Here is a 24,734-nt window from a genome sequence, read left to right as displayed (position 1 = left end):
TTTCATTTTTAAATCTCAACCTCTCTCTTTTTCTCCACACATCCCTGACTAGTACTTTTTTGAAGTTTTCATCCAACCCTTCACATCACTAATCTAGAGCTAGGTCTTATTATATTATACCATTTTGGAGCTCCTATTCCTCCGTGAAATTAATGAAACCAGATCTGTTGCACGTCTTGTCATGAGCCAGTGGATCTGTTGGCTCAATTCCTGGTCCTGGGGCTGTCCACTCTCACCCACCTCCCTACTTATAAATGTGTAGCCCTGTGGCAGTTTTTCTGCAGAATTCTTCCATGAGCTCCAGCCTCAACCCTGGCTTCAGGCAGTGAAGTTGGCTTTACTCTCCCTTTCCCCACTCCATGAATCACTTTCAGTTCCAGTTACTCTATGGAAATCAAACTTTGACCTGTGTATGCCTTCTTCCAGACCTGGAGCACAGAATCCTGTGGCTTCTTCCCCACCTACCATCTTGTTTCTCATTCCAGTCCTCTTTCTCAGAGACTTTTATTTTGTTTTTAAGCCCAGCCAATGTTTTGGGTTCTTTCTTTTTATATCATATTTATAGTTCCTTTTGGAGTAGAGAAGGTGCTCCAAGTATGAATTTACCCAACTATCTTGAGTGGACGCTTAATGCAAACTTTCTAAGAGTAAAAGATTCATCGAAACTCTGATAAAGCTAAAACGAGTTTTGGGTTTAAAATCTCATGCAGTCAAATTACCCTTATCTTCAAAAACCTTTTACCCCAAAATAACAAAAAAATCGTATCATCAAGTCATCTGAAAGCTTCTTCACGGAGGTGTTGAACAGTGGCCGAGTTGTTGCTGTGCAGCTTGCTGCCAGGCAAACCGCATTCTAGACTAGGGCACTTTCAGAATGAAATCTCATGCCTTATCCTGTTCTAATTTATCTTGTTAAACACCTGTTCTCCTCCATGACTGTAGAAGATTTCACCCAGGATTGTCTGTGGCTCTCAGTCACAACTTGACATCCCTGGACCCAGTTTACAAGAGTCCAGCAGCTCACCTGCTGCATGACCCTCCTTCTCTGCAACATGGTCACCTATGTCATGTTCTAGAAGATGAACGGCACCACCACCAAGAGACATGAGCAAGCTGTGGGTGAGCCCTGATGTGTGCTGTTTGTGGCACGTAGTCCTTTGACTACTCCACTCTCCTTCCTTCCAAAGTTAGAAACAGAATCAGTATGTGCCTTCATTTTTCCTCTGCTGCCCTCACATTAGAATACTCATTTAATTCTACTCTTAAAGGAGACTAATCATTTCTTCTAACATTAGAGCACACATTTTCCCACAGATCTCATTTATTAACAAATGATCAGGATCTTTACTGCCATGATAACTTGCTATCCTTAGATAATCATAGTTCAATTGCTAAATAAATACTTAAACCTGGGAGAGGAATGCCTTGGGGATGATTTTAATTGTTGAGGATGAGGGTCGTATGTCATGGTTTGCTTTCATGGGCCCATTTGCTGTGATCTGGTCAGAACTGCTCGTCAGCATCCAAACTGCTATCATCCTTTTCCCCGTCAGTCTTGGGATTGGGCGGCTTTTCCCGTTGATTCAACCACAGGAACCTCTACCTCTCTTTCCTCCCATCCAGGCCTCCTGCCTCTCAGATGCTTCTTTTGAGCCTCTCTCTCTCTCTCACAGAGATAGTTGAGGTAAGCTTGGAATCAAATTTTACAGGTAAACGTCATGCTCCCTCCCCCATGTAGTGGAAAAGGTCAGTAGAAAGGACCTCCTGCAAGGCTCCTGAGGTCCTGTTAAACTTAATAGTTTTTCTCTAATTCCTGTCCCCCGAGTCATCCCTGTGCCTCTGTTTTTTTTCTCTTCATTATGCAGTGATGTGAGCACTGATGTGAGTGTAGAATGTACTACTCTGGAGGTGTTTTAGTTTTGGACGTTTGATCAAACGGTCTCTTCTTTCATCCTAGATTCTCTTATAAAACTAGTTCTGAAGCTACTGTGAGGTGACTTCTTTCTGAAAAAGGAGAGAGAGAGTGAAAAACTGAGGTTCTTTACACTAAGCATATGCCCCTCCAAGTAGAGAAACAGCCTTCTTACCATCTGTAATTGCTACCAGTCCTGGGTTTAATGTAAAACTAACTTTTCTCATCTTGGTTCTACATTCAGAAATTAAAGGAAACTGTGGGATTCCTGCTCAGAAGAAATACATACCTACTCTGAGCGTGAACAGTCTTCATGGAGTTCTTTCTTACAACATTAACCAGCTGGTGACGCTTTTATCCAGCCTCGTCTGTTCTTACTTAGAGGGTGAAGGCCGTCACCAGCCGGCAGGACCCTACTGGGCAAATGGTAAAGTTCAGTCAGTTTCCGTATCTAATCTTTTATCTGCCTCCCACTCTCTTACTTTGTATTCATTCTTACCTCTCAGCGTAACCAACAGGCATGGTACGACCTTCTGCTTGTTTTAATTTCCTTAAACTTCCAGTATGGAGCTGATAGCTTTGATCCCTCTGATGGCTCCTGAGACAACATATCTGGTCTTACAAAGTAAAGGATTAAGGAAAATCCACAAAAAATGTCCTGTCTCAGACCCCCATATTTCATCTGCTTTGTCGGGGGCTATTGAAACTTGTCCTTCTTTTTCTACTATGGAATGATGAGATGATGCGATTTATGGATTCTTGAATATAGTCTGGGCCTTCTGAGCACTTATAGTTTACATGTACTGCAGTTCTGATGAAAAAGTACAATTAACTTTACAAGTTTTTCGATTCTGTATCAAAGTATAGAATTTTACAAATTGTTGTGAATTCACCAGAGTGCTCAGAGAAGACAGTAATTCTGCAGGTGTTGGGTCCAGTCTCCAGTGACTGGGAAAATTTAACCTCATCATCAGTTAACAAGTTGCTAATTTCTACCAGGAATTACTGTTTATTGAAATCTTCCACTTGTCCAAGTGTCAACCTGGAATGTACTTTCAGTGGTTCCTGAAAATCACCATCATTTCCACAGTTACCTGCTCAGAGTTGTGCAAGGCTCCAGTCTCACTTAGGCACACTGGGTCCCGCCCAGGCCCATCAGCCCTGTGACTTCCTGGATGCAGTCAGCCAACTGCAAGAACTCCAGGAACTGTTGGAAATGTGTATTCTTCCCACAGAGCAAGGGCCATCCAGGTAATGCATCGCACCAGGCTCTCTTTATCACCTGTACTTCCTAAACCTGTCTCTCAGCTGTTGGCTATGAGATTATTCCTTCAACTTCTATTCCTAAGGGACGCAGCCAGAGCCTTCCCCATCCTGAGCCCAGACGGGAAGCAGCCCATCTCTAATGGCCGGCTCAGATGGTTGACTTACTTCTGCTGGCTCCTTCTGGTGTCACTAGCCTGGCCTCAGCCTTTTTTTACAGCACTTTATAGCCTGGAACTGAACAAAGACCAAGCCACCAGCTGCGTTATTTCGATATTATCATTGCTTCAGAACATCTTCATCACCAGTAAAGGTACGTGAGAAACAGTAACACCGGCATGGGAGGAAACATTGTAGTTGCAGGAAGCTTGGGAATCCGAGGTCTGTGGGTGTCAATCCAGGGTGTCTAATGATTCTTACAACTTGACAAAAACAAAAAAAACAGAAATTGGCAGAGTGAAATTTGTTAGGGGTACGTGTGCAGTAGTCACAGAAAAAACTAATAAAAACTGATGGACTAGTAGAAGTTTAGCAAAAAAGGATGGTGAAGTTATGAGGGACAAGTAAAAAATCAACACTAAACTACCTTAAAAAAAAAGAAAACTTACTTTTTAAAAATCGTCCCTTTCCTGGGCTTCCCTGGTGGCACAGTGGTTAAGAATCCGCCTGCCAGTGCAGGGGACACGAGTTCGAGCCCTGGTCCGGGAAGATCCCACATGTCGCGGAGCAACTAAGCCCTGCGCCACGACTACTGAGCCTGTGCTTTAGAGCCCACGAGCCACAACTACTGAGCCCCGTGCCACAACTATTGAAGCCCGCATGCCTAGAGCCCGTGCTCCACAACAAGAGAAGCCACAGCAATGAGAAGCCCACACACCACAATGAAGAGTAGCCCCTGCTCACTGCAACTAGAGAAAGCCCACGCACAGCAGTGAAGACCCAATACAGTGAAAAAATAATTAATTAATTAATTTTAAAAGATGGTGGGTTTTTTTTTTTGTTTTGTTTTTTGCGGTACGCGGGCCTCTCACTGTTGTGGCCTCTCCCATTGCAGAGCACAGGTTCCGGACTCGCAGGCTCAGCGGCCATGGCTCACAGGCCCAGCCGCTCTGTGGCATGCGGGATCCTCCCGGACCAGGGCACGAACCTGTGTCCCCTGCATTGGCAGGCGGACTCTCAACCACTGCGCCACCAGGGAAGCCCAAAAAGATGTTTTTTTGTTATGTGTATTTTACTACAATTTTAAAAAATCCAATCAGTGTTCACATTTTCCCAGTTGTCTTATAAGTATTTATAGTTGTTTTGTTCAAATCAAGATCTAAATAAGGTCCATGTGTTGCAATGAGTTTGTCTCAAGTATTTTTAATATTTAATCTATAGATTCTCCCTCCTTTTTTCTCTTTCTGTCACTCTCTATTCCTGCTATTTTTCTTACAATATATGTATTGAAGAAACCAAGTTGTTTGTCGTATAGAGTTTCCAACATTCTGGATTTTGGTGACAGGATTACTTCTGCTTTAAGAACCTACAAGCACACTTGGGGAGCTTTTAAAACTCTTGGTGCCCAGGCCTCTCTCGAGACCAATCAAATTGTAATCCCTGGAGATGGGATCCAAGGCCCAACGTGTCGAAAGCTTCCCAGGTGTTTCCATTGTGCAGCCCCATTTGAGACCCACTGATCCTAGAAGAGGGACAGAGTACAAGGAGTAGGTAAACCTTAAATAAAAAGAACTGCTGGAAGAGACAAACCAAAAAATAGCAAGGGCTCTTAAGGAGATTCCATTACATCAGACACACAGTCAAAGGCTTTTAGGAAATGAAAAACCTGATTTACAGATTTTAAAAATTCAGAAGTTGAATTGAAGAGGTCATTACTGGGGACTTCCCTGATGGTCCAGTGGTAAAGAATCTGCCTTCCAATGCAGGGAACACGGGTTCGATCCCTCATTGGGGAACTAAGATCCCACATGCCACACACGGGGCAACTAAGCCCACGTGCCACAACTACTGAGCCTGCGCACCTCAACTAGAGAGCCTGCGTGCTGCAAACTACAGAGCCCATGCACTCTGGATCCCATGCGCCACAACTAGAGAGAGAAAATCTGCACTCCACAACTAGAGAGAAGCCCAAGGCCCACAACAAAGAGCCTGCACTGCAATGAAAGATCCCACATGCCTCAAGACCCGATGCAGCCAAAAATAATAAGAAAAAAAAATATGTATAAAAAAAGGTGTCATTATTGAGACTCAAATGAATGGATCAGGAAGATCAAACTAAAATGCAAAACATAAGACGTAAGAAAAAGACTTAAACAGTAGATCCAGGGGACTTAAAATGCAGTTAAGATGAGTGGTAATAATGAAACAGTTGAAAAAATTCCACTGTTGCAAAGAAATACTGAATTTGTTGACAGGCCTCAACTAGTTCCAGGCATAGTTAAGTTAAAAAGACACACGGAGGGCTTCCCTGATGGAGCAGTGGTTGGGAGTCCGCCTGCCGATGCAGGGGACACGGGTTTGTGCCCCGGTCTGGGAGGATCCCACATGCCGCGGAGCGGCTGGGCCCGTGAGCCATGGCCGCTGAGCCTGCGCGTCCGGAGCCTGTGCTCCACAACGGGAGAGGCCACAACAGTGAGAGGCCTGCGTACCGCAAAAAAAAGACACACTGAAATGGAGAATAGTAGTTTTGGAACAGGGCCCAAGATTCTGCATTCCTAACAAGTTCCTAGGTGATGCTGCTGCTGATCTGTGGATCACACTTCAAGTAGTATCACTATGAATACAAACCCAGTTCCTCTGAAAAGTCAGTATCACGAGAGAAAAATTAATGGGTGAGCACTGTTCTATATCCTTTGAATAAATGAGCCATTTTTAATATGGATCAGATAGTATACTAGGAAATTATTGATCATTTCCTTAAGTATGATAATGATATGAAAATAGCCTGATTTTTAGGAGACACATGCTTGAAAACAGGAAGCCCTTGCTTTCCACTGTTTCAGTTTGTACATGAATTTCATTTACTCTGGTTCAGTTGAATAACACCAGTTTCCCAGCAACACAGTTCAAATCTCAGTTACCGGGACTTCCCTGGTGGTACAGTGGTTAAGAATCCACCTGCCAATGCAGGGGACACGGGTTCAGTCCGAGTTTGGGAAGATCCCACCTGCCACCGAGCAACTAAGCTCTCGTGCCACAACTACTGAGCCTGCACTCTAGGGCCAACAAGCCACAACTACTGAGCCCGCGCCCTAGAGCCCAAGCTCCACAACAAGAGAAGCCACCGCAATGAGAAGACCGCGCACCGCAACGAAGAGTAGCCCCTGCTCGCCACAACTAGAGAAACCCGCATGAAGCGATGAAGACCCAATGCGGCCAAAAATAAAATTAATTAATCTAATTAAATTGATAACCAATAAGAACCTACTGTATAGCAAAAAAAAAAATCTCAAGTTATCATGGTATATCGACTGTGAGTGATTGCATAAAGTACCAGCTGCTGCTAGCCCTTTAGCCCATAATTCACTACGTAAATTAACAGGTGCACATCATGATCAGTGACCAATCATGTCACTTCTCAAAGTGTGGGTGATTGGTCACCTGTTATCTTGTTTATGTACAGACAGCAAATTGTGTAGTTGTGTTATTTCTTTGTCTCCCAGTCAGAAACTCTGTGACATTTACCATGAAATGGATAATTGAAAGAGGACCTTGGCCAACAAAGATGAAAATGCAGCAAATTAACAAAATAACACTGAAAGTGAAATTTGAATAGACTGTAAATGGAGTTATACAAGAAGCCGCTGTCCATGGGAAGGTGGCCTGTGTTCAGGAAACTGTAGATATACACCCAGGTGAACTTAGTAAAGTCAAACATACCAACATAAACGGAGAAATTGGTTATGAAGAAAAGGATGATGATGTCCCAATGGAAGTAACACTGACAAAAAACTAACATTAAAGCGACTCTCGGAGATGTTTCACAGCATTGAAAGCATAAAGGATAAGATGCTGGAAGCCAATGCAAACTTAGAACAGTATGACAGTTCACCAAAGGCACAGACAAAATGCTCTCCCTGTATCCTGTGTTATACAACAAGAGGAAGGCCAGCACTGTTCAAATTATTCTTGGTAAATTTTCTACAAAGAAGTAACTTTAATTCTCAATGTTTCTAATGTTTTAAATTACACATTAGTTTTACTACTTCTAAATTTTTCCTTGTACCTTTATAATGAACAATAAGAGATTTTAATGTTTTGACACAAATATTTAAATGTCACAGAATGATCATAATTTTTCCCCACTGATGATTAAGATCACTTTGCACAGTTTCAGCTTGCTAGGTCATTTGTATGATCCCACACTACCATGTAAAGTGAGAATTACCTTTAATTAGGTGTGAAATGTCATGTCTGTTATTTTCAAGTGCTTCAGAAAAAGAAGCAAAACAAATATGGTGAAAAGTTAACTTTTGTATCTTCCAATTTTTATGTATGTTTTTAAAATTTAATAATAAAATGTCAGATAAAAATAACTCAATGGGGACTTCCCTGGTGGTCCAGTGGTTAAGATTCCACATTCCCAACGCAGGGGGCCTGGGTTTGATCCCTGGTCGGGGAACTAGATCCCACATGCTGCAACTAAGAGTTCACATGCCGCAGCTACGAAGCCCACATGCTGCGATTAAATATCCCATGTGCCGCAACTAAGACCCGGTGCAGCCAAACAAATGAATAAACAAAATAAATAAATATTTTAAAAAATAGTAACTCAGTGGATCATATACTCAAATGTAAAATTACAAATCTTTTAGAAGGAAACACAGGTGAAAATCTTCGAAACCTTAGGCTAGGCAAAGAGTTCTTATATACATACGTTACCAAAAGCACAATCCAGGAAAGAAAAAATAGATAAATTGGACTTCATCAAAATTAAACATTTTGCTCTATGATAGACACATTTTTTTATTGAAATGTAGTTGATTTACAATGTTGTGTTAGTTTCTAGTGTACAGCAAATGATTGAGTTATATGTATTCATATTCTTTTTCATATTCTTTTCCATTATGGTTTATTAGGGAACACTGAATATCCCTGGGCTATATAGTAGGACCTTATTGTTTGTTTTTTATATAGTAGTTTGTATCTACTAATCCCAAAGTCCTAATTTATCCCTTCCCCACCTCCTTTCCGCTTTGGTAACCATAAGTTTGTTTTCTGTCTATGAGTGTGTTTCCGTTTTGCAGATAAGTTCATTTGTATTATTTTTTAGATTCCACATATAAGTGATATAATGGTATTTGTCTTTTTCTTACTTACTGCACTTAGTATGGTAATCTCTAGGTCCATCCATATTGCTGCAAATGGCATTGTTTCATTCTTTTTTATGGCTAAGTAGCATTCCATGGTATATATGTACCACATCTTCTTTATCCATTCATCTGTTGATGGACATTTAGGTTGTTTCCATGTCTTGGCTATTGTAAATAGTGACACCCCTATGACATAGGGGTGCATGTATCTTTTCAAATTACAGTTTTGTCTGGATATATGCTTAGGAGTGGTATTGCTGGATCATATGGCAACTCTTTTTAGTTTTATGAGGAACCTCCATACTGTTTTCCATAGTGGCTGCACCAATTTACATTCCCACCAACAGTGTAGGAGGGTTCCCTTTTCTCCACACCCTCTAGAGCATTTGTTATTTGTAGACTTTTTAATGATGGCCATTCTGACCGGTGTGAGGTGATACCTCATTGTAGTTTTGATTTTCATTTCTCTAATAATTAACAGTGATGAACATCTTTTCATGTGCCTGTTGGCCATCTGTATGTCTTCTTTGGAGAAATGTCTATGAAGGTCTTCTGCCCATTTTTTGATTGGGTTGTTTGTTTTTTTGTTATTGAGTTGTATGAGCTGCTTGTATATTTTGGAAATTAAGCCCTTGTCAGTTGTATCATTTGCAAATATTATCTCCCAATCCGTAGATTGTCTTTTCATTTGATTTATGGTTTCCTTTGCTGTGCAAAAGTGTGTAAGTTTGATTAAGTCCCATTTGTTTTTTTTTTTTTTTTTTTTTTTTTTTTTTTTTTTTTTTGCGGTAGGCGGGCCTCTCACTGTTGTGGCCTCTCCCCTTGCAGAGCACAGGCTCCGGACGCGCAGGCTCAGCAGCCATGGCTCACGGGCCCAGCCGCTCTGCGGCATGTGGGATCCTCCCAGACCGGGGCACGAACCCGTGTCCCCTGCATCGGCAGGCGGACTCTCAACCACTGCGCCACCAGGGAAGCCCCCCCCATTTGTTTTTGTTTTTGTTTTTTGCTTTTATTTGTTTCCTTGGGAGAGTAACCTAAGAAAACATTGGTATGATTGATGTCAGATAATGTTTTGTTTATGTTCTCTTCTAGGAGTTTTATGGTGTCATGTTTTATTTTTAAGTTTTTAAGCCATTTTGAGCTTATTTTTGTGTGAGGGTGTGTTCTAACTCACTGATTTACATGCTACAGTCCAACTTTCCCAGCACCACTTGCTGAAGAGACTGTCTTTTCTCCATTGGATATTCTTGCCACCTTTGTGAGAGCTTAATCGACCATAGGTGTGTGGATTTATTTCTGGGCTCTCTATTCTGTTCTATTAAGCCATATGTCTGTTTTTGTGCCAATACCATGCTGTTTTGATTACTGTAGCTTTGTAGTATTGTCTGAAGTAGAATGACTAAAATATCGATAATACTAAATGCTGGTGAGGACGCAGAGTAACTGGGAACTCTCATTCATTTGTGGTAGAAATGAAAAAATGGCATAGCCACTTTGGAAAGCAGTTTACCAGTTTCATACAGAGTTATACAGTTACCACATAACTTAGTAATTGCACTCCCAGGTGTTTACCCAAAAGAAATAAAAACTGGGACTTCCCTGGTGGTCCCAGTGGTAAAGAATATGCCTTCTAATGCAGGGGATGCGGGTTCAGTCCCTGGTCAGGGAACTAAGATTCCCACATGCTGCAGGGCAGTTAAGCCCATGAGCCACAACTACTGAGCTCATGCGCCTCAACGAGAGAGCCTGTGTGCTGCAAATTACAGAGCTCATGCGCCCTGTAGCCTGCGCGCCACAACTAGAGAAGAAAAAACCCTCACACCACAACTAGAGAGAAGCCCATGTGCCTCAACAAAGACCTGACACAGCCAAAAATAAATAAGTAAATAAGTAGAAATAAAAACCTATATTCACACAGAATTGTATGAATACTTGTAGCAGCTTTATTCATAATTGCCAAGGATGGGACTTCCCTGGCAGTCCAGTGGTTAAGACTCTGCGCTTCCACTGCAGGGGGCACGGGTTTGATGCCTGGTCAGGGAACTAAGATCCCACATGCCACATGGTGTGGCCAATAATAATAATTATAATAATAATAATTGTCAAGGATGGAACCAACCCAAATGCCCATCAGCTGGTGAATGGATAAGCTGTGGTACATCCATACAGTAGACTACTCAGCAATGAAAAAAAAACTACTGGTATATGTAGTGACATGGATGAATCTCAGATGTATTATTGTAAGTGAAAGAAGCCAGTTCCAAAAGCATACTTTATGATTCCATTTATATGACATTCTGCAAAAAGCAAAAACTACATGGATGAAGAATCTATCAGTGGTTCCCAGAGATGGAGGTAGTAAAAAGGGCTGATCACAAAAGGGCAGCGTCAGGGAATTTTTGGGGTGATGAAACTGTAAGGTATCTTGATTATAGTGGTGGATACTCTGTGTATTTGTCAATACATAGAATTCTACACCAAAAAGAGTGTTTTTTTAAAATGTGTGTAAATACATTTTTTAAAGCTAAAAAAAACCTTTGTTATTACAATGGCTAAAAACTGTAAAAAGTTCCTCTTCACTGGTCAAATAACTTAGAACAGTAAGATTCAATTTTGCTTTTAAAAATGGCAAAGGAGGGCTTCCCTGGTGGCGCAGTGGTTGAGAGTCCGCCTGCCGATGCAGGGGACACGGGTTCGTGCCCCTATCCCGGAAGATCCCACATGCCGCGGAGCGGCTGGGCCCGCGAGCCATGGCCGCGGAGCCTGTGTGTCCGGAGCCTGTGCTCCGCAACGGGAGAGGCCACAGCAGTGAGAGGCCCGCGTACAGCAAAAAAAAAAAAAAAAAAAAAAAAAAATGGCAAAGGAAAACAAATGATAATACACAGTGATGCCAGGGAAAATGGGCACTTAATGCTGGTTGAGGAAAATCTGGCAGTGTACAGTAAAAGCCTTCAAATTCTGCATCCCTTTGCCGAGTAAGTTTCATTTCTAAGGATCTATTCTGAGAAAATTCAGAGTGGTTTATAATAATAAAATGGCAACAATTTAAATGTTCAAAAATAGGATATTGCTTAATATAAGACAGCCATATCTGTGTAATGGGATACCGAGCAGCCATTTAAAATGTTACAGAAAATGTAAGGATGTGGAAAACTGGTCCAGATATATTAAGACAAAAATGATTAATGGATGTATTCCAAACTTTTTAAGTTTCTTAAAAATCTCTAATTTTTTTGAAAATTTTTATAATAAATGTATATAAGTTTTAAAAAGTTGGAAAGTATAAAAAGAGGAACAGAAGAGATGGAAACCAATGTGTTAGCTTAGCTATCGGTATTGCTAAAGTGCGGTTTGGTTGGACTCATGGCCAAGTGAACTTTTTAGCAATTTCCCCTCAAATGTAATCCTCGGGACAATCCACTAGAGGGCGACTTTAGGTCTGCAGAGCAGACGCACCTGGAATTGCCACATCACAATAGGGGTGTGTGGCAACGGGCTGGAAATACTACTCTTGTCCTTTGTTCTCCGAGGACTGGAGCACTTTCCTCCCCTCCAAGGAAATTTCAGGAGCGGGGGATACTTGTTTCCCCTAACAGAGGCTTAAGGTCTTACTCAATTCTAAGATTCCATGCCTGCTTCAGCAAAACTGGCACTTTCAAAAATGTAGCTTCTTCAGTCTAGCATATCAAAGTTGTTCCAAAAACAGGTGTTAGTGAACACCTTATACAGATCATCACAAATCATTTAATAGTTTAAACTTTCCTAGCCAAGCAGATTAAGGACTACAAGCAAAAATACAAAGATTAACATTATATTAACCACATCCTCATGGTTATGTAAAAATAATTATGAATTTACTTAATTCTCAGTTTTCCATAAAAATAAAGGGCCAAGTCACTGAAATGTATTAATCATACCCACCTTCACCTTTACCTAATGGCGCCACCTTCTTGGTTCCTGTAATATCTGCTCATTAAGTTTCTCCTCTGACTTTCCTGTCTAGGTGATCTTCCTCACATTGTTTTACTCACTGCGGCTGAACAGGATGCTGTGGCCTCACAAAGAGAAGGAACATCAAACCAAGAGGATCTTGGCAGTCTTGGGTAATTCAAGTAGTTCTAACTAATATCTACTTCTGCAAATAGCAAATTGTATCAGAACAGTGGGCTCCTAGCCACCTCACTGGCTCAGAGGAATCTATCCATTCAGGATCTTGTCTCTGACCAGCTGTTGCACCTTCTTCCCAGCCCAAGACTAACCAGTGCGTCACCAACACTCTTTATGATCCATCCCTCCCTAGATCTCTCAATGCTTCTACTCTTCCCTATATTCTAGATTCCTTCCTAGTGTTTCTAGCTTTGAGCCCCAAGTGCTGTTTGCAACTGCTCACCCTCTGTATCTGAATGCCTGCAGGTATATCAGATTAAACATGCCCCAAGCAGAATTATTTGCCTGCCCCACAAATTCACTTCTTTACTCTGTTTTCTCATTTCAATTAATAGCATCACCATTCTCTAAAAACATAAGAATAATCCTAAATCCCACCCCCCATTCAGTCACCAAACCTGAGGGAGTCTACCCTCTAAATAACTGACTAGAGCCACTCATATTACATGGATGAAACTCACAAAGATGGCTGAAAAGCAAACTGCAGAAAAATTAACACGTTTTTAAAACATCTTTATTGGAGTATAATTGCTTTACAATTGTGTGTTAGTTTCTGCTTTATAACAAAGTGAATCAGTTATACATATACATATGTCCCCATATCCCCTCCCTCTTGCGTCTGCCTCCCTCCCACCCCTATCCCACCCCCCCTATCCCACCCCTCTAGGTGGTCACAAAGCACGGAGCTGATCTCCCTGTGCTATGCGGCTGCTTCCCACTAGCTATCTATTTTACGTTTGGTAGTGTATGTATGTCCATGCCACTCTCTCACTTCGTCCCAGCTTACCCTTCCCCCTCCCCATGTCCTCAAGTCCATTCTCTATGTCTGCGTCTTTATTCCCATCCTGCCCCTAGGTTCTTCATGACCATTTGTTTTTTTAACACAACATTTTAATCATGCAAAACAATGCATGTCTTGCTTAGAGACATATTTTTTAATGAAGAAATGCATAGGATGATACACTCCAAAATTTAGGCAAGGATTAGCTCTCTGAAGGAAAGAAGGGATACCATCACAGAGGTACACAGTGGATTTATCTTGGCACTCACTTATTTCTTAAACTGAGTGGTGGGCACGCTGCTAAGGGGTTGGCATCTTATTCCTTATGAGATTAAAAAATTAGTAATCTGACTTCAAACTGCCTTCCTAGCCCTCATTTCATCTCTCTGTCTCTTGAATTGCTGTTCCCTCTGCTAAAATGACTTTTTTCTTGTCCTTATCCTTGTCCATCTAGAGAATTCTTTCTGACTCATCATTCAAAACAGATGTTGCATGTCACTGCCTCTGGGCCACCTTCTCTGAGTTCCTCAGGGAGGTTTGTTTTTCTTTTCAGTGATCCCTCAGCATTTGGTTCCTACAGGCTGACAAGTTTTAGGTCATATTCTAACTCCCTTTCTCTCTCCGTCTTGATTTACGTGTCTCTAGATTCTTCTGCTTACAGTGTGGTCTGGAGACCAGCAGCACTGGCATCTCCTGGAACTGTCAGATATGCAGAATCTTAGGCCTCACCCCAGAAACTGCATTTTAACAAAATTCCAGGTGATCCCCTTGCACATTAAACTTTGAGAAACACCACTCCGGAACAGTGCTCCCATTGGGTGGTCCACTGACTAAAACTGTGTTTCTAGTCCAAGATAAGTACAGAAATTGAGAATAAGCATTTAGAAACTTTTAGAGCAGTTGGGCAGACTAATTTTAGGCCTATTGAATCTAATTTTCAAAATGGGGCTTGTATTTTGTAAGGCTCTGTTCTATGTCATTTTCCTAGTAATTCGTTTTTTACTGTATTTTTACAAAAGTATCAGTCCCTGATGGATTGGAAAAAAATTTTTTAAGTCTTTCATGATAGTTTGGGAAGGGCTGCTTAGATAGCTTTATTCTCTATTTCAACATTTAACAGGAAATACTCATAGAAGATGCTCAACAAATGTTGATGGATAACTACTTAAGGAAATATACCCTTTTTTGGCCTATATTTGAATTTTTGACAGGAAGATGTCCTTCATCATTACCCGGTTCAAGAGATGAAAACAACCCCATCTACGTAGCCCCAGCTATGAATGGTCCAGTTAAGCACCCAGAAAGAACCTTGAAAGAGAAGAAATTCTTCAAGTTGACAGGAGATATTTTGGGTATGGAGAGAAAATGGTAACCTGTTGATACAGCAGCACATTTCCCAGCAAGGAAGGGGGGAATGAGAATTAAATGGAAAATATAGAAGAAGGGTGGAAAACTATTTTAAAATATTCACCTTGAAAAATTCTGGATTCCCTTAAGCAAGGCTGTAAGGTGAATGGAAGGACTCCTAAAATTGGAATCTTGAGATCTAATTGTGTGTTTCAGTACGTCACTTCCTCTACCTGCAGAATGTAATAATGAAACTTGATCTGCATCGCATGGTGGAGGGAAAATGAATATGCTTTGAAAAATAGATGTCCTGGGAATTCCCTGGTGGTCCAGTGGTTAGGACTCCCCGCTTCCATGGCAGGGGGCACGGGTTCGATCCCTGATGGGGGAACTAAGATCCCACATGTCACGCAGCATGGCCAGAAAAAAAAAAAAAAACTGCTGTCCTATAAGTGCAAGGTAACTGGTCCAACACATCTAGTGTTTGGGTTATTGGATTCTCTGGACCAAAGAAGACAAATTCTGTTTTTATCATGCCTTCCCTTCTTGTGAACACAGACAATCTATAGATAACTGGGGAGGGGAAGGGGAGGAGATGAAAGGAGTGGTCTGGGGGGACATTTAGACCTAAGAACTAAAATACACCACTTGTGTGAGATTTTATGTATCTTATTTTTAAGTAAAATTTCTGATCAGTGGCAGAATAATTCTGGGAAGGAATATGTAGATATCTATAGATGTATATAGATACCAGTAAGAACCAAATGCTTTTGCTTATCTGTTTACAATTAGGTAGAATCATATCAAATTGCCAACTTTTGACTGTTTTTGACCTGTAAAAGTCTGTAAGCTTAGGAAAAAATGAAGAAAAACAGAGGATTTCTAAGCTAACCACTCACCTATGATTTTCTCTTCTAATACTAGTACTAATACTTTTCCTTATCCTGTTGATGACTGCAGTCTACTCAGCACACAACTCCAATAGATTTTACCTCCGTCAAGCTATCCACAAGAGCTTTCCTTACCGCTTCTCAGAGATCAAACTTCTCAAGCATTTCCACCCCTGAGCCAGTAGCACCCTCCTTCCTAACCTGTACAGGGATTACAGAGGTAAGAACACAGTCCTGGGGCCCAGCCCTGCAAATGTGGGGTGCAGTTGGTTTTCCAAACACCCCTGCAGTAACCCATTAGAACACTGGAGAAAGGTCCACTGGCTTTTTCAAAATGACTGCACATCTGTGGGCACCCAAAGGTCCACTCCCAGGGCCCCATCTAAGCAGGTTCAGGTTTATGTCTGTTCACCCAAGGGTGATCAGGCCCATGAAGGCTGATTCCCACTGATGAGTTTCACAAGAGGCTGATAAACAAAATTGAGAATTTATTCACTAACAACATGAAAATAACTGGAGTGATCTCTGGGACTGGTTGCCTCCTTGTGAAGGAGGGAACCACATGTAGCTGAGAAGTTTGTTCTATAAGCACAGAACCACGAAAACAGTGTAACCAGAAAGATCTCCACCCCAGGTGATATTTTGATATATTGCCTGATGTGCAGTCATTCCCAAGTCTGTGATGTGTCTGTGTAACTTTTCTTGGATGGTTATCCAGTTCAGTTCCACGAATAATGTAGTGAACACCTAGTATGCTGGGAACTGTCCTAGGAGCTAATAAAATGATGGACATTATATGGTTTGTACCCTCAAAGAACCTCACCATCAAGAGGACTTAGTATGGGGACTTCGTGGTGGCACAGTGGTGGAGAATCCACCTGCCAGTGCAGGGGACACAGGTTCAAGCCCTGGTCCGGGAAGATCCCACATGCCACGGAGCAACTAAGCCCATGTGCCACAACTACTGAGCCTGCGCTCTAGAGCCTGCCAGCCACAACTACTGAGCCCACGTGCCACAACTACTGAAGCCCGTGCACCTAGAGCCTGTGCTTCACAACAAGAGAAGCCACTGCAATGAGAAGCCCATGCACCACTGCGAAGAGTAGCCTCCGCTCACCACAGCTAAAGAAAGCCTGTGCGCAGCAATGAAGACCCAAACGCGGTCAAAAAAAAAAAAAAAAAAAAGTTAGTATGAATGCTTGTTTTTTTTAGATAATTTTTTATTTTTATTTTTTTCATTTGGCTGCATCGGGTCTTAGTTGCAGCACGCAGGATCTTTTCATTGCAGTGCACGGGCTCTTCATTGCAACGCGTAGGCTTCTCTCTAGGTGTGGCGCATGGGCTCCAGAGCACGTGGGCTCAGTAATTGCGTCCACAGGCTCTCTCTAGTTGTGGCGTGCGGGCTCAGTAGTTGCCATGCTCGGGCTTAGTTGCCCCACGACATGTGGGATCTTCGTTCCCTGACCAGGGATCGAACCCATGTCCCTTGCATTGGAAGGCGGATTCTTAACCACTGAACCACCAGGGAAGTCCCAGTATGAATGCTTCTTGTTCAGTATCTTTCACCACTTACCAACACCTTGCCATATTATAACTTTATATCTTATTAAGCTGTATTCTGGAAATTGTTACATTCATTAATCTCAGGATTGGTGGCTTTCTGTTGGGATTTGGAACATCTTCTAGGTTCCTGAAAAAAATCTGAATGATATGTTTATCTCAGCAAACATGTAAAGTCCTTTTTTTTTAAATTTTTATTGGAGTATAGTTGATTTACAATGTTGTGTTAGTTTCTGCTGTACAGCAAAGTAAATCAGTTACACATATACATATATCCACTCTTTTTTAGCATCTATTCCCATATAGGTCATTACAGAGTATTGAGTTCCCTGTGCTATATAGCAGGTTCTTATTAGTTATCTATTTTACATATAATAGTGTGTATATACAATCCCAATCTTCCAATTTATCCTTCCCCCACTTTCCCCCTTGGTAAGCATAATTTTGTTTTCTACATCTGTATAATCTTTTCTTAAACGTGTACTTGTTGCATTTAAGAGTTTTAACAGATGGCAACTTCTGTACATTGCATGTTGATTCTTTCTAGTTGAGTTTTAAACGGTGACAGTTCTAGGTTGAGGGCATATTCTGTTTAGAGTCAGTAACTGTCTATACTGACTTAAATAAAAAGTGAATCAGACCCTGGGTGGCTAAGGCTAGTGCCATCACAGTAGGCATGTTCTCCTCTTAGACTCCTTCGCTTTACAGTATAGTGTCGTGGTCCAAAGGCGCAGACTCAGAAGGCTGCCCAGACTGCCCAGGTTCACATCCTTGCTCTCCACTTACCAGCACTGTGTTCTTGGGTAAATTACTCAACCTCCTGTACCTCAGTTTCCCCATCTGTACAATGGGGATAATCTTAGGACCTACCCTGTAAGATAGATGTGAAGATTAAAACCTTAGTAGATCTAAGTGCTTAGAACAGTGTCGGGCACATACTGTTCAGTCGATGGGTGTTAGCTATTGTTATTAACTGAGGCAGTTGGAGCTCTGGTTGTACTAGAACCACAGAGTTTACATGAGTTACCTGGACATACTAAGGAAGAGCAACAGCAACCTGTAGATGTAGATAATGAAATAAAATTAAGTAGATATGGGGTAAACAGCAGTAAAAATTGTAACATTTTTTAACTCCTCAACTGCTAAAAAATTTTTGCTTTCAGAATTGATGTAGCCCAGTCCCATTAGTCCACTTGTTTTCAGGAATATTGAAGCCCAAGCCATTCATGGCAGATAATCTGTATCCTGTAAATAAATCTGTATCCTATAAATACAGAACTTTCCTAAATAGCCTAGTCCAATGTTGAAACACATTTAGGGAAGATTTTTTTTTTTGTAGGATTTAATTAAAATTCCCCTTGCAGCAATCCAAACTTGCTTTATCTCTTTTGACTTTCTTCTGAGGTGAAAAAACACTAATCACAATTCTACAATTGCACAGTTTTTATTTAAGAACTATAAAGTAAGGCCATCTTTGAAGGTTAAGTCTGCAGGACCCTAGGTCCTTTAATAACCTACTGCAAACCTCTCCCTGCCAAATTTTGTAACATAATCTTTTTCTTTCATGTTAAAACATTTTTTTAATTAAAACATGAATATGTAGAAAATCCATATGTACCACGATGTATATTGTGCAACTCTCCTTTTCCCCTGGTCCCCCTTCTCTCTTTCCTAGAGGCAACTACATTCCCAATTGATTATACAGACATACCTCACTTTACTGCATTTCACTTTACTGCACTTCGTAGATACTGCATGTTTTCTTTAACAAATTGAAGATGTGGCAGCCCTGTGTCAAGCAAATTCACTGGTGCCACTTCTCCAACAGCATTTGCTCACTTCGTGTCTCTGTGTCACATTTTGGTAACTCTCGAAATATTTCAAACTTTTTCATTATTATATTTGTTAGGGTGACTTGTGATCAGTGATCTTGGATGTTACTATTGCTAAAAGAAGGCTCAGATGATGATTAGCATTTTTTAGCAATAAAGGTTTTTTTAGCAATAAAGTATTTTTAATTTAGGTGTATGTACATTGTTTGTTTAGACATAATGGTATTGTACACTTAATAGACTATAATAAAATGTAAACGTAACTTTTTTTTGTTTTTGGCCACACCGCACGGCCTGCAGGATCTTAGTTCCCCAACCAGGGATTGAACCCGGGTCCCAGCAGTGAAAGCGCCGAGTCCTAACGACTGGATAGCCAGGGAATTCCCTAAACATAACTTTTATATGCACTGGGAAACCAAAAAATTCACATGACTTGCTTTATGGCAGTGGTCTAGAACCGAACCCATAGTATCTCCAAGGTATACTTGTAAATTCTTTCAGAGGTAATCTATACATTTGCAAATACATTTGATGATAAATAGCAGCATACTATAAACATTGTCATGCCGTTTTGCCTTTTCCCCTTAATTTGCCTGGAGATTGTTCCATCAGCATATATAAAGCTGTCCCTTCTTATGTTTTATTCATTTACTATATAGTATGCCATTGCGTGGATGTACCATAAGTTATATAACCAGTTCCCTATTAATAGACATTTAGATTGTTTCCACTCTTATACTGTTAACAATAATACTACCATTTATACCCTTTTACATATGTAATTTCACTCATCTGCAAATATATCTGTAAGATAAGCACCTTGAAAAGACTTGCTAAAAATGTATATCCATTTTTCATTTAGAAAGATACTGCCAAATTGTTCTCAATTGTACCAATTAATGTTCCCATGAGCAATGTTTATTATTAGATCTGCCCACATTGCCAACAGTTCAGTGAACATTGGTGTTTTCATACAATACAGGTAACTCTGAAATATACAAAAGGTTTGCAACTGCACTCATGAGAAAATGCAAGTTTAAGGAACCATTTTTCACCTCTCATATGGACAAAACTTGCCTCTGCTCTTGCCCTTCTTCATTCCTTCTTCCCCATATTATTTTTTTACAACATAAATGTGTTTTGTCCCTGTTCAAAACCTCCCAATGGATTCCATCATACTTAAAATAAAAGCCCAAACCCTTTCTAAAGCTTACTCCAGGGCCTTCCCTGTCCGGAGCTGTAGCTACATCTGTTACTTCTCCTACCCTCATTCTGACCCTCATTCACTCTAATTCAGCCACACAAGCTTCTGTGCTCTCCTTAAACACGATGCGCATGCTCTTGCCTTGGCCTTGGAACTTGCTGTTGCCCTGACGTTTGCATTGGGAGCTCCAAACTTTATTAGGGTCTCTCTCATAAGCCACCTCCTCTGAGAAACCTCTAATCATCCTGTAAATAAATAGCACTGCTCCCTCCTCACAGAACACTCTCTATCCCCTCTTCCTACTCAGTTTCTTAAAATTAATTTTTAATTTATTCATTCATTTTTGGCTGCGTTGGGTCTTCGTTGCTGTGCGTGGGCTTTCCCTAGTTGTGGTGAGTGGGGGCAACTCTCCTTCGTTGTGGTGCGCGGGCTTCTCACTGCGGTGGCTTCTCTTGTTGCAGGAGCACGGGCTCTAGGTGTGCAGGCTTCAGTAGTTGTGGCACACGGGCTTAGTTGCTCCGTGGCTCAGTTTTTCTTCATAGCACTATTATTACCTGAATATTGTTTGGTTATTGCCTGTCTCCCTCCCTCCTCAAATATGAATGCTGTCGACAGGGACTCTTGTCCACTGCTGTGTTCCCAGCACCTAGAACAGGACCTGGTGTATGTGAGCACTCAATACATACTGATTGAGAGAAAGAATGAATGAATGTCATTCTATAATTTTTGCCCATTTTTCATTGGGCTGCTTGGTTTTGTTTGCTTGTTTTGACAAATGGGAGCTTTTTATGTATTAAGAGCTTGTTCAGTTGTAGAGATTTAGATATTTATACAGAAACAAAATAAGGATTTATAAAAATTTAGGGAATTGGTAGCTTATGATGTTCTATCTGGGAGTGTAGTGTGCTTTTTCTATTCTCATCTGCATTTGTATCCCTCAGTAATATTAAATTCTCTTCATATAATTCTTACACATCTCTTGTTAGGTTTATCTTTTGTGGTCTATTGTGAATGAGATTTTATTTCACTATAGTTTCTAAGTAAATATTGTTTGAATATAGGAAGGCTATTGATTTTATTATATTTAGTACCCAGCCAGCTTGCTGAATTTTTTTGTTAATAGTTTTTAGGTTGATTCTCTTTTCTCCCCAGCTTTATTGAGGTACAATGGAGATATTAAAATTGTATATATTTAAGGTATAATGTGATGTTTTGATATATGAATATATTGTGAAATGTTTACCACAGTCAAACTTATTAACATATCCATCACCTCACATGGTTACATGTTTTGATAAGAACGTTTGTTCTCTAAGCAAATTTCAAGTATACAATATATTACTATTAACTATAATCTATAAACTATAATCATGCTATACATTCGATCTCCAGGACTTACTGATTTTAAAACTAAAAGTTTGTATACTCTGACTGACATCCACCCATCCCCCTCCCCACCCCAGCCCCTGGTTACCACCATTCTACCCTCTGGTTCTGTAAGTCTGACTTTTTAAAATTGCACTTATAAGAGATCATACATGTTTCTTTGTTTGGCTTATTTGATAACTTCACTTTTGTGAATAATCCTGCTATGAACATGGGAGTGCAGGTATCTCTTCAAGATGCTAATTTCATTTCAATATATAGCCAGTAGTAGGATTACCGGATCATCTAGTAGCTCTGTTTTTAATTTTCTGAGGAACCTCCATGCTGTTTTCCATAATGGCTGTACCAGTTTACATTCCCACCAACAGGGCTCCTTTCTCCAAACCCTCACCAACATTTGTTATTTCTTGTCTTCTTGATAATAGCCATCCTAACAGTCGTGAGGTGATATCACATTGCAGTTTCGGTTTGTTATTTCCTTGATGATTAGTGATTTTTACATATACCTGTTGGTCATTGTATTTCTTTAGAAAAATGTGTATTCAGGTCCTTTGCCCATTTTTTAATCAGGATGACTTTTTTTTTTTTTTGGTATTGAGTTGTATGAGTTCTTTATGGATTTTGGATTTTAACCCCTTATCAGATACATAGTTTGCAAATATTTTCTCCCATTTCATAGGTTGCCTTTTCATTTTGTTTACTGTTTCCTTTGCTGTGCAGAAACTTTTTAGTTTGATGTAGTCCCACTTGTTTTAGCTTTTGTTGCCTGTGCATTTAGCGTCATATCCAAAAAACTGCCAAGACCAGTGTCAAGAAGCTTTTTCTGTTTTCTCATAGGAATTTTGCAGTTTCAGGTCTGAGGTTTAAGTTGTTAATCCATTTGGAGTTGATTTTTTGAATATGGCAAAATAAAAGTGTCCAACTGCATTCTTTTGCATGTGGAAATCCAGTTTTCCTAGCATTATTTGTTGAAGAGACTAGCCCCATTGTGTATTCTTGGCACCCTTGTCATAGATTAGTTGGCCGAATCTATGGGTGTGGTTTTAATTCTGGGTTCTCTATTCAGTTCCATTGTTCTATGTATCTGTTTTTATCCCAATACCATAGTATTTTGATTACTATAGTTTTGCAATATAGTTTGAAATCAGGAAGTGTAATGCTTCCAGCTTTGTTCATCTTTCTCAAGATTATTTTGGCTATTCATGGTATTTTTGTGGTTCCATACAAATTTTAGGATTTTCTCTATTTCTGGGGAAAATGCCACTGGAATTTTGATAGAGATTGCATTGAATCTGTAGATCACTTTGTGTAGTATGGACATTTTAACAGTATTAACTCTTCCAATCCATGAATGTGGGAAATCTTCCCGTTTACTTTTGTCTTTTTCGTATCTTTCATCAATCTCTTATAGTTTTCATTGGACAGATTTTTCACCTCGGTTAAATTTATTCCTAAGTGTATTATTCTTTTTGATGTTATTGTAAATGAGATTGTTTTCTTAATTTCTTTTTCAGCTAGTTGTTAGTGTAACAAAATGCAACTGATTTTTGTATTTTGATTTTTTATTCTGTAGCGTTACTGAATTCATTTTTTTAACAGGTTTTTGGTGGAGTCTTTAGGGTTTCTATATATAAGACCATGTCATCTGCAAAGACAGTTTTACTTCCTCCTTTCTTATTTGGATGCCTTTTATTTTTCTTACCTAACTTCTCTGGCTAGGACTTCCAGTACTGTGTTGAATAGATGTGGTGAGAGTTGGCATCCTTGACTTGTTCCTTATCTTAGAGGAAGAGCTTTTAGCTTTTCACAATTGAGTATGATGTTAAGCTGTGAGCTTGACATATATGGCCTTTATTATGTTGAAGTACATTCCTTCTTGCCTAATTTGTTGTGAGTTTTTATCATTAAAGGTTGTTAAATTTTGTTGAATGCTCTTTCTGCATCTGTTGAGATGTTTTTTGTTTTGTTTTGTTTTTTTAACATCTTTATTGGAGTACAATTGCTTTACAATGGTGCATGTTTCTATGGTGCATTCAGAAATGCTAGTTTCTGCTTTATAAAAAAGTGAATCAGTTATATATATACATATGTTCCCATATCTCTTCCCTCTTGCCTCTCCCTCCCTTCCACCCTCCCTATCCCACCCCTCTAGGTGGTCACAAAGCACCAAGCTGATCTTCCTGTGCTATGCGGCTGCTTCCCACTAGATACCTATTTTACGTTTGGTAGTGTATATATGTCCATGCCACTCTCTCACTTTGTCACAGCTTACCCTTCCCCCTCCCCATATCCTCAAGTCCATTCTCTAGTAGGTCTGTGTCTTTATTCCCATCTTACCCCTAGGTTCTTCATGACCTTTTTTTTTTTAGATTCCATATATATGTGTTAGCATACGGTATTTGTTTTTCTCTTTCTGACTTACTTCACTCTGTATGACAGACTCTAGGTCCATCCACCTCACTACAAATAACTCAATTTCGTTTCTTTTTATGGCTAATATTCCATTGTATATATGTACAATGGAGATCATGTTTTTAATCCTTCATTCTTTTAATATGGTGTATCACATTTATTGACTTACATGGCATCTTAGTTTCTTGACCAGGGATCGAACCCACACACCCCTGCAGTGGAAATACAGAGTCCTAACCACTAGACCACCAGGGAAGTCCGAGAATTTTATGGTTTAAATGTTCACCCATGAAGCTATCTGATCCTGGGCTTTTCTTTGTTGAGAGGTTTTTGATTACTGCTTCAGTCTCCTTACTTATACTTCGTATGTTCAGGTTTTCTGTTTATTCATTATTCAGTTGTATGTTTCTAGGAAGTTATCCATTTTTTCTAGGTTATCCAGTTTGTTGGTGTGTAATTATTCCTAGTAGTCTCTTATGATCCTTTGTATTTCTGTGATATCAGTTGTAATGTCTCCTCTTTTGTTTATGTAATTTTATTTATTAGAATCCTTTTTTTTTTTTTTTTTTTTTTTTTTTTTTTTGGCGGTATGCGGGCCTCTCACTGCTGTGGCCTCTCCCGTTGCGGAGCACAGGCTCCGGACGCGCAGGCCCAGCGGCCATGGCTCA

The 24,734-nt window shown here is 40.2% G+C and overlaps 1 protein-coding gene across 1 annotated transcript in view; it reads left to right on the top strand.

The window, feature by feature from the left end:
- Positions 1-24,734, top strand: part of PKD1L3 (polycystin 1 like 3, transient receptor potential channel interacting) — a 67,927-nt gene that overhangs the window by 39,435 nt on the left and 3,758 nt on the right. The window contains 16 exon segments of the mRNA XM_081215999.1: positions 917-983; positions 987-1,073; positions 1,077-1,115; positions 1,483-1,674; positions 1,676-1,684; positions 2,157-2,204; positions 2,207-2,339; positions 2,972-3,019; positions 3,022-3,163; positions 3,262-3,474; positions 3,476-3,488; positions 12,491-12,590; positions 14,647-14,787; positions 15,707-15,846; positions 15,850-16,108; positions 21,661-21,764. Of these exon segments, the coding sequence (XP_081072125.1) occupies positions 917-983; positions 987-1,073; positions 1,077-1,115; positions 1,483-1,674; positions 1,676-1,684; positions 2,157-2,204; positions 2,207-2,339; positions 2,972-3,019; positions 3,022-3,163; positions 3,262-3,474; positions 3,476-3,488; positions 12,491-12,590; positions 14,647-14,787; positions 15,707-15,846; positions 15,850-16,108; positions 21,661-21,764 (1,735 nt within the window).

The sequence above is a fragment of the Mesoplodon bidens genome (assembly GCF_964165515.1).
Source record: "Mesoplodon bidens genome assembly, chromosome: 18".
Lineage (NCBI taxonomy): Eukaryota > Metazoa > Chordata > Mammalia > Artiodactyla > Ziphiidae > Mesoplodon > Mesoplodon bidens.
This window is presented reverse-complemented; position numbering and strand designations above follow the sequence as displayed.